The 10,929-nt window shown below is 35.2% G+C and overlaps 1 protein-coding gene across 1 annotated transcript; it reads left to right on the forward strand.

Annotated features, from left to right (window-relative positions):
- Positions 1 to 1,980: 1,980 nt before the first annotated feature.
- On the forward strand, positions 1,981 to 9,227 carry EMB3144 (AAA-type ATPase family protein). The gene is made up of 17 exons (XM_012998237.2): positions 1,981 to 2,469; positions 2,997 to 3,252; positions 3,469 to 3,847; positions 3,926 to 4,184; positions 4,765 to 4,896; positions 5,056 to 5,130; positions 5,216 to 5,341; positions 5,427 to 5,536; positions 5,616 to 5,694; positions 5,789 to 5,926; positions 6,002 to 6,113; positions 6,835 to 6,998; positions 7,111 to 7,216; positions 7,337 to 7,413; positions 7,557 to 7,700; positions 8,261 to 8,443; positions 8,830 to 9,227. The coding sequence occupies exons 1-16, from the start codon at positions 2,185 to 2,187 to the stop codon at positions 8,405 to 8,407; spliced, it is 2,589 nt and encodes an 862-aa protein (XP_012853691.2). The 5' UTR covers positions 1,981 to 2,184; the 3' UTR covers positions 8,408 to 8,443; positions 8,830 to 9,227.
- Positions 9,228 to 10,929: the final 1,702 nt, after the last annotated feature.

Below are 10,929 nucleotides of genomic sequence, written 5' to 3' on the forward strand. Positions count from 1 at the left end.
AAAAAAGGCGAAATCCCTCGGCCCCAGGGCCCCCATTCTTTGGCCCGACAAGTATTTGATGGAGGAATGTAAATCATGGTAACTCACCGGCCCGTTAAGGTAGCGGACCCGGACTTGGTGCCCAAAAGTAGGGTTGTGCATTGATCGGTTTTAACCACCAACCAACCCATTTTCGACCCATAATTTGTGACGGATAATCAACCATCATCCGACCCATTGAAGTTGGGTCGATAATTTCAACCAACCCATGTATAGTTGGGTCGATAATGGTTTCTAATATGCTAAAAAGTTGGTTAGTCGGGTAATATCGGGCAACGAACTTTATTTATTAATTTTATTTTAAAATATTTAATATTTTCAATTTTAAATTTCTATTTTATATCACATTTATTAAATAGTCTATAGTAACCAAAATCCTAAAAGCAATAAATATAACCTAAGTATCTAATTTGAACTATTTTAATTTTAAGACATATAGCCTAACTATTTACACGATTCTTATTTGTTGAACCATTTATGTTTAATTGCAATACATGTGGCCTCTAATGTTTTGATTTTTTTATTTGAATATTGTTGAGCTAGGCATATTTAATTTATAAAAGATATAACACTGTAACAACTAATAAAATATTAAAAAAAAAATATTTAGATGGATGATCCATCAACCAAACCATCGACCGATCCACTAAATTTGTTTTCAACCATCACCCAACCCATGTAAATTAGGATAACGGGTTCCAATATTTACCAAAGTTGGTTGGATGTGTTGGGTTGGTTTTATGGCTGGTTTTTAACCAACCTAACCAATGCACAACCCAACCCACAAGGAACCAACCATATTGGAGTTGACACATTGCGGCTGCCAGGATTCGATCCTAGGACCTTGTACCAACTTACCATCTCCGGAACCACTTGAGCTACACCCATACGGGCTTGATTTTGTTTTTTAGTTAAATTTGGAAGAGAGATATGTTTGGGGGAATTAGTTTTGATAAAGAGATTTTTGGGGATTTAATTTTGATTTAATTAGGGTTATTTTGGCCACAATGAATATAATTAATTTATTAAAATACACATTTTTTTTTGAATTTATAGACATAAATTATAATATAGAGAGACCTACAACAAATTGTCATGTATAAAATAAGCCCCTTTTTTTATTGCATCCTGAATGTTTATTGGATAATTGAGTGGTCCAATTAAATACAACGGTAAATTCCACTTTACCCCCTTGTACTTTGGTTGAATATCATTTTACCCCTTGTACTTTGGTTCAATATTACTTTACCCCCATTTACTCTTAATTCATCGATTTGCCCCTTGTACTTTTGCTCGATATCACTTTACCCCCTTCTACTCTCAATAGCATCGATTTGCCCCCCTTACTTGAAAAAATTGTCTGAATGTGGCCCTAGCCGTTAGTTTTCAGACCTTTGACCTTAACACCGTTTGATTTAAGTATGAAAATACTAAAATGTCACCCCTCCAGTTTAAATAATTATTAAAAAAGTTAAAAAAAATAAAAAATAAAAAACAACAAAAAATAAAAAATAAAAAATTCAAGACAGCGAGAAAATATAGTCCACGACGCCAGCCACAATTTTTTTTATTAATAATTATTTAAACTGAGAGGGGTGGCTTTTTTGTAATTTTCAAACTTAGATCAAACGGTGTTAAGGTCAAATGTCTGAAAACTAACGGCGATGGCCACATTGAGATAAATTTTCAAGTAAGGGGGGCAAATCAATGCTATTGAGAGTAGAAGGGGGTAAAGTGATATCGAACAAAAGTACAAGGGGGCAAATAGATGAATTGAGAGTAGCAGGGGGTAAAGTGATATCGAACCAAAGTACATGGGGGCAAATCGATGCAATTGAGAGTACAAGGGGGTAAAGTGATATCCAACCAAAGTACGAGGGGGTAAAGTGATATCCAGCCAAAGTATGAGGGAGTAAAGTGGAATTTACCCTAAATACAAATATGCAACAAAAAACGTTTTCAAGCTAAAACGCGATTTTAAGAGCTGGGCTAATGAGACAGGGTACAATGAGGAAGCTGGTCTAAATGCTCTATTCAAAGAGGTCTCTTCTGCCAATGGAGGAAGGATATTCCGCAGAAAAGATAATGCAATTACACGATTGATTGATTGATTAAATAGTTTTGCTGAAATCAGAATTAAAAGAGATGAGCTTTTCCACTGTTTCGAACCCATTTCTCGATAGTTTATCGCTAAAACCCTTGTCCGTTTCCCCTTGTTCTAAAACCCTGTTTGCTCGAAGTGATAGGCGGCGTAATTTTTTGCTAATTAGACCCTTCTCGGCTTCAATTTTGCGGTTCCAGTCACGCACCTGTGTACTACATCTCCACAACGATGTGGGAAGACTGAGAATTAAAGGTTGCAAAGCTGCGCCAAGTCCGAGTTCCAACTCAGTGGAAGTGGAAACTGAGTCTGCCCACCAACTGTTCGAGGTGGGTTCCATCTCAATTTCTTCGCTTTTTTTTTTTTTTGAATTTTGGGTCTTGGCATTTGGGAATCTACACTTTAAAGTATGACACCAACAATGCAAGTAGAGTTTCATGTTACCTTAGCAAAAATTTGCTTTATCACTTGAATCGGTAAATTGCGTAATCAGAATTTGTTTTAATTTGCTTTACTGAAGAATATTGAAGTGGAGATTGGGTGATGGATTGTTTTCAATCTCTTTATGCATGTGTTTACATGCACTTAACGTTTGTCTTTTTGTACTTTAAAGTTTAAACAAAGTTGTTTCTTCTGGTATTTCCGAGTTATTTTATCTTGAAGTCGTATAGATATATTGTTTCCTACGGGTGTTACTAATGAAGCACTTAGTGTCGATTTTTTGGGAATTAATATGGTTTTGAAAACAGAGGTCTTTTAATCTGACTGGATAGTTTGTTTACGTTTTTCGATCTTTTAACGTTTATGAGAGAGATGACCTTGCCTGATGATATAAATTGATGATGGAGATTGCCAGAGTTTGAAAGAAGCAGAGAGAGAACGAGTAAACCAATTAGAGGAATTCGAGAGGAAGGCAAATGTTCAGTTGGAGAGGCAGCTCATGATGGCTTCAGAATGGAGCAGAGTACTTTTGACTATAAAGGGAAAACTAAAAGGAACTGAGTGGGACCCGGAGAATTCTCACGGCATAGGCTATAGTGACTTCAAACGACTTCTTGATTCGAACAATGTCCAATTTATGGAGTACTCTAATTACGGGCAGACTGTCTCAGGTTGGAAGTTTTCTTGTTTCTCGTTTTTATATTTATGCATATTCTGTGATTTGATTTGAACATGAAGTGTACAAACGAGATATTAGTATATTTTTAAATATTTTTTTTTCTCATGTTTTCACAATCTTTGTCATGTTTGTTTGAACTTTGAAACCCTCATTAGCTTTTTGGTTTCTTATGATTTTTTTTTGTTTTACTTCTTTGTCTGAAAAACAGTGATTCTACCCTATTATAAAGAAGGGAAGAATGTCGGTCAAGAAGGTGACAAAAAGAAAGAAATCATTTTCCGACGCCACGTGGTCGACCAAATGCCAATCGACTGTTGGAACGATGTTTGGCGAAAATTGCATCAACAGCTTGTAAATGTCGATGTCTTAAATGTGAATAGTGTACCTGGAGAAGTTTATTCAACTGTTGCAACTGCAGTTGTTTGGTCAATGAGGCTAGCGCTTTCTGTTGCTCTATATGTTTGGATTGATAATATGTGCAGACCAATTTACGGTAAATTAATACCTTGCGATCTCGGCACCCCTCCTAAAAAGACGACACTGCCCCCACTCAAGAGCCAGGGCCTTGGCTCATTAGGAAAGAGTCGGTAAGTTCACTTGTGATTTTTTCTTTTTTTATCCATACAATTTTATTCTGATCCGTTTAAACTTTACTTTGATGCCAGGGCAAAGTTCATATCAGCTGAAGAAAAAACAGGTGTTACATTTGATGATTTTGCTGGCCAAGAATATATCAAGAGAGAGTTACAAGAGATTGTTCGAATACTGAAAAACGACGAGGAGTTTCAAAACAAAGGTATCTATTGCCCGAAAGGAGTCCTTCTTCATGGTCCACCCGGAACTGGTAAAACACTTCTTGCAAAAGCTATAGCTGGTGAGGCAGGTCTTCCATTTTTTGCTGCTAACGGTACAGATTTTGTCGAGGTGAGCTTCTTTTTCGTAATAAAAATAGTAAAAATATTCTATCTCCTAATAGATTATTGAGACAATGTAGGTACAATTAAGGGCTCTTTCGTTGGATGGAATTGCAATTTATATCAAACTAATCTTTCTTCGATAAGCCAATCAGATTTGCAGATGTAGATTTTTTTTGTCCAGTTAATCAGTTAAATGGTTGACACTTAAGTATACTAGCACGTATTTTTCTATCTTGTGGAATAAATGTTTCCAAGTAGAAGAATCTACCCTAAGCACATATGAATATATGTGTAGTGTTTGAATAAATAGTTTTCGAAGCCTCGTTTGGTTGCCAAGATAGGATTAGCCAAGATAAGATTACATAATCTAATGAAAACCAAATCATTTTATTGGACTGCGGAAGGCCCAACAAAAATGTTCCCTGAAAGGCATGATAATGTAATATTTTTGGGTCGACCTTAGAAGTTATTGGGTTTACAAAACATCAAACAAAGTCCAGTTGTTTAGTTAATCATGGCTAACCCAACCAAACGAGGCCTAAGATTCTATGCAACAGTTAATAAATTAAACTTTCGTTTTGGTTCAGATGTTTGTTGGTGTGGCTGCCTCTCGTGTGAAGGATCTTTTTGCTAGTGCCAGGTCATTTGCCCCTTCAATAATATTCATTGATGAGATAGATGCAATCGGTAGTAAACGTGGTGGACCTGATATTGGTGGGGTATGAATATTATTCGCTTATTTTTCCATGTGCATTTAAATATATCTCTTCTTCTGCAGTGCAATAATGAAATTCTGCAAGATACATTCTGTTATTACAGTTGATATTCTCTTTGTCAAGTTTTAAAAAATGCGCTTCTGTACCTATTTGCTTAACCAGGGTGGTGCTGAAAGAGAACAAGGACTACTTCAAATACTGACTGAAATGGATGGTTTTAAAGTATCAACTTCACAGGTGTGAAGTGATTAGATTTCTTAATCTCTTTCGGATATGGGTGATTGTTTTTCCGTAGTTAACTTGGAAAGGTTCTGTTTTTCAGGTATTGATTATCGGTGCAACAAACAGGCTGGATATTCTTGATCCTGCTCTTCTAAGAAAAGGCCGATTTGACAAGATTATTCGTGTTGGATTACCATCAAAAGATGGTAGATTCGCCATACTGAAGGTATGTAAATTTCAGCCTCGTAGACTTCAAAATATCAAGAAAATAATTATTCGTTTATGGTATTTCTTATTGCGAAACATAACAGGTGCACGCTCGAAATAAGTACTTTCGGTCTGAGGAAGAGAAGGACACTCTACTTGAGGAAATTGCAGAAAATACAGAAGATTTTACTGGCGCAGAATTGCAAAATATACTGTAAATAGGAATAATACTTAAGCTCATATCTAATTTAAATCCCCATTATATAGAGCAGCTGATGAAATGACTAAAACAGGAACGAAGCTGGAATTTTAACTGCTAGAAAGGACTTGGACTTCATAGGTCGGGAAGAACTTCTCGAGGCCTTGAAACGAGTGAGTGTGTGTGTGTGTGTTTTATTATTTATTATTTTTGTAAAATTCCTAGAAATGCGCACTCATATCATTTGTTAATAATAAAATATTGCAGCAAAAAGGCACCTTTGAAACAGGGCAAGAAGATAGTACTGAAGTACCCGAAGAGTTGAAACTGAGATTGGCATATCGAGAGGCAGCTGTTGCTGTTCTTGCTTGTCATATTCCAGATCCTTACCGTCCTTTCACTGATGTATGATTTATTAAATAGAATTTGAAATAAAGTTACCAGCTTGGTCTTTTTGATAATATTTTTGGCATTTTACAGACAGATATTAATTCCATACGTAGTCAGCCAAATATGCGGTACGAGGAGAAATCGGGCAGGGTATTTCAGAGAAAGGCAGATTTTGTGGAGGCCATAGTACGCGCATGTGCTCGTAAGTTACAAAAAGAAAAAAAATACTCTGTGGCCTTGATGTTGAAATCACTGAATGTTATTGAAAACCTTTATAATACATGTGGATAAGTATCTAGAGAATGGTATCTTAGCAAAATTTGACTTGTGCAATGTTTTTGAAACACGATACCATAATTTTTTAAGATCGGTATATTTGGAAGTTAAATGATTACTTCATTACTTGAACTGTGAATCGACAGTCTTGATTGGGGTAGGTGCCCCCACCCTTTTTCTTAATGTATAAAAACCTGTTGTTTTCTTTATGCAAATTGTGTGTATTTTCCGGCATTATCTCTTGGGACCTTCTTCTTTCTTACTTGAGAAACTTCGAGTGGAAATTTTCGATTACAAATTTCTCATCTACTACATTCTTCATCTCAAAGTAGAATTCAAAGTTATAATTAGATCTTGATTTCTGACATGTCAATGAAGTCATGTCTTTTATACAGTGTTCTAGGGCAAGCTTTCTTGATTTTTTTGTTATCCTTTTTATTGAGCGTTAGGTGCTTATCTAATGTTTGGTTCGCTGGATTGGAATTAAAGACAAGGATCAGATAACAATAGGAAAGGGAAAATTGAAACCTTGATTATTCTCATTTCCTTGTTATGTTGAATAGTATTTCTACTTCTTTCTCTTTTTTTAGTTTGTTTTTTTTCTTAATTTATTACTTTGCTATGGCATTGATAGTTCAAATTTGCAGCCAGAGTAATTGAAGAAGAGATATTTGGAGTTGATAATCTGTGCTGGATTTCTGCAAAAGCAACATTAGAAGCTTCGAGACGGGCTGAATTCTTGATTCTGCAAACAGGAATGACTGCTTTTGGCAAGGCCTTTTACCGATACCAAAACGACCTTGTCCCTAATGTGAGTATATGCTGACATCACCATTTTTGGATAATGAGTCACTCTGTTTCTATTTTTCTAATTAATATTGTCAGTAGTTTGTTAAAATGTTTTATATAATCATCATTTTCAGCTAGCTGCCAAACTTGAGGCACTTAGGGAAGAGTACATGCGTTTTGCCTTGGAGAAATGCTCATCTGTAATAAGAGAATACCGTCCTGCTGTGGAGAACATTACAGGCTCGTTCTTACTCTTTGCATTTCTTATCGAGCTCTTTTTATTGCGTTAATCGTATTTTCGTATATTTATAGAATTTGTATAGTAGTCATCCTTTGTTGCTGTGCTTTCACTTCGACCAGATGTTCTACTCGAGAAGGGAGAGATAAAAGCAGATGAAATCTGGAAATTTTATAACACTTCACCTCGAATACCTCAAGTAAGCTTTGTTAAATGCTTTTCTGTTTTTGTCTAAAAGCCTGTATGAACTTATCAACTGATTATATAATTGAAGATTAAATTAGTTGATCTTGTCTATTTTTATATTCATTAGAAGCTGATGTTGTGCTATTTATTTACCAGGCTAGTGTGAGGCAATTGGATGAATACGGGGCCCTTATACACGCCGGACGTTGGGGACTGAATGGTGTTTCTCTTCCCGGGAGAGTCACTTTCGCACCTGGAAATGTCGGGTTCGCTACCTTTGGTGCACCTCGTCCCATGGAGGTTATTATTTATTGACTATAATTTTTCTACTTGAAACTTTAAATGCTGTTTCAATTTTACTAATACCGTTTTGACTTCAAACGTGATTTGGACACTTTCCTAGTCTGATTTTGGCAAAAATTCAAAACAATGAAATTTATAGTCCTTTGAGTTATCTTTCTAATCTAACATGAGTCATCTAGATTGGATGTCGGGTGACAAAGTTATGCATGAAGGAGTTATATTTTGAATTTTAAATAACTCAAAACATCAAAGTTGTGGGCAATGTTCATTAGTTCATGCGTATATTTCTTATCCGACATCCAATCTTGGTGGTTCAAGTTGGATTAGAAAGCTAACTCAAAGAACTATAAATTTCATTACTAGAGTTCCGCCAACCTCAGCCTTGAAAATGTGTAAAATTGTGATTGAAGTTGAAACATCATTATTAAAACTGAAACGACATTTATCACATCCTTTTTCTGCCTATTTGATTTCCCTTATGCAGGCATTTGCTCCTTCTTTGTTTTACATGCATCTTCGATATATTTTTTCACGCTAATTTTTTTTTTAAAATGCAGACTCAAATCGTAAGTGATGATACGTGGAAGTTAATAGATGGAATATGGGATAAAAGGGTCGAGGAAATGAGGGAAGAGGCCTCTTTGGAAATTGAAGAAGAAAAAGAAATGCCTCCACAACTTCTCATGGCGAGTCATTTCATTTAAGATTCTTCATAAATTATATATACATACACATACCTGGTAAGCGCGTTTCTTTTTCCAGACTTTTTTAACGTATTATTATTAAGATTGGAGAAGAAAATGTGATTTTGCGGGTATGACTTGTATTTTTGGGTAAACCTCCTCAAGTTAAGAGAGTATTATCAACCATGGAATGTGAGGTGAAAGGGACTTGTAAAGTACCCGATTACACTTTTGTCATCGATTTATTTTGGCTTGGGGGATAGAGATTAGAGGTAGGTTATTACTGCACATTTATTTTACGATCAGCATAATCATTGATAGTTAAATACGGAGAACGTTAATTAGTCCGATGAGTTGTCATTTCTGAAAGGCGAGGACAAAATGTTACTTGTAATTTTTGCAATTTATTATTTGTATTTATGTGCTTTTTGGGTTCATTCCAGGGAATTAAGCAGCAAAAATAATTATGAGGTTAATATCTATGGCGCTCCCGAGGTCTCTCCCCTCAGAGCCACGTGAACCAACTGTGTCGCAGACATGGGGGGCTCCTCCCGTCGGCGGGCCTCCAAATTCTCATTCTCAGCAGCCATTACACTTTCGTAAAACCCTATATAACATGAAATAACCGAGAGAAATAAAGTCACAAACAACTAACGCCTATAAGTCAAAGTTTCCCACATACGGCGCCATTTGATGGAGGAATCTAAAAGACACTACAATTAATTATGGTTTTATACAAAGCCAAACTGCTTATATTAATTGTGAGTTTTTATGGAATAATAAGAGGACTAGTTTTTAAGAGAATAGTTATTGTAGTTATGATCACTTGCTTTCTTACAAACATAAGAGGAGTATTTATATATATATATATATATATATATATATATATATATATATATATATATGAGCTAATTGCATATAACCCCCTGTGTAATTTCGAATGGGCAAAAAGACCCGTGTGTTAAAAAAATTAGCAAAAATCTCCCTATATTTTGTTTTACAAAGTACACTGCCCCTTACATTTAAATTGGGTGTTGACTTACATGAAATGACGAAACCACCCCTAGTTAGAACAAACCAAATACCCCACACTAGAAAACAAAAAATGGGGAAAAAAAAAAAGGAAAGTTCGAAAATTTTTCACTTTGAGAGCGGCAATGGAGTTGAAGATGTCAGACCGCCTCAAGAACAAAGAACAAAGGGAAGATAACTCTTGTTAGTTTTGACACAAATTTTCTGGTTGTTAAATTTCATTTGGCCTATTTGTATTGTGGGAAAAATAGAAAAAGAGAAAAAAAGGAAAGAAAAAAAAAAGAAAAGAAAAGAAGAATTGGTGGATCTGACGACGGAGGAGAAGATAACAAGGGAAGAGGCCATTGTTTAGAGTTAGGAGGCTGAAGAAGTTTATTGTGTCTGTTCAAGCTCCCCTCCATGTGCTCTAATGGTGGGTCATACACACACACACACACACACACACAAAAATACGGTCTGTAAATGCATTTTTTTTTTTTGCTTGAATTGAATTTCAGCTTCCCTTTTGTTTGTTGATTCGTAATGGATTATTTGATGGTGGGGGAAACTATTGATGGCTGTAGGTGTGTGTTGGAGAAGAAAATTCTGGTTTTGGGGTGTGGTTTTGGGTTTATTGGGGAAGATGGCTTTTTAGAAATATTAGGGATTGAATTGAAAATTTTGAGAAATTCATTTTGGGCCTGATTAAAATTATGGGGTGAATTTATAATTTTTTAAATTTCTAATTTAAAGGGTATTTGAGTCTTTTCACGTCAAAAATAGACACCCACTCGCACATTTCGTGCGTGCTACACACGTTCGGCTAGCAGGGGCCTTATTGCCTTTGACTAATTTTCATAGGGGGGTATTTGCTAATTTTGTTAACACAAGGTGTTTTACAGCAATTCGAGATTACACAAGGGTGGTTTTTGCAAAAAACCCATATATATATATATATATATATATATATATATATATATATATATATATATATATATATATATATATATATATTATCTTAAGCCTATAGCCGACTTCCTACCCTAGCTTGACATCTATCTCTTCACATCACTTGATACAAACCTTGTAGAATTTGTTACGAGACCAAAATACCTTAAGATCGAAAACATCCTAAAACAAAGGAATTAAAGTGGCAGAAGCAAGAAATAATGACCCCATAGCTATAAAGAGCTAGAAATCATTATTATCAAGGAGGAATATTGACCCGTGGATATAAAGCACCATAAACCAATATTATATCGCTAAGAAAGTTATAAGAATCCACTTGTAAAATCCCGAGGTTGCTGTAGAACAGCGAATGAGAATTAATCTCACCAAATACTCAAAATATCACTAAAATTCGTCCATTAAAATAGGCGAAATTAACAACCTACTAATAAGTGCTAAAAAGACTCTTTTTTCACAAGGAAAAAGATTCCTACCTAAACTCTTAACGAAACCTATAAATAAGAAAATCATAGGCATAAAGAACTCTAAAATAATACAAATATATTAAATCCTAATATTGAAAC

This window comes from Erythranthe guttata, chromosome 8, assembly GCF_056151865.1.
Source record: "Erythranthe guttata isolate IM_541 chromosome 8, IM_541, whole genome shotgun sequence".
Taxonomy (NCBI): Eukaryota; Viridiplantae; Streptophyta; class Magnoliopsida; order Lamiales; family Phrymaceae; genus Erythranthe; species Erythranthe guttata.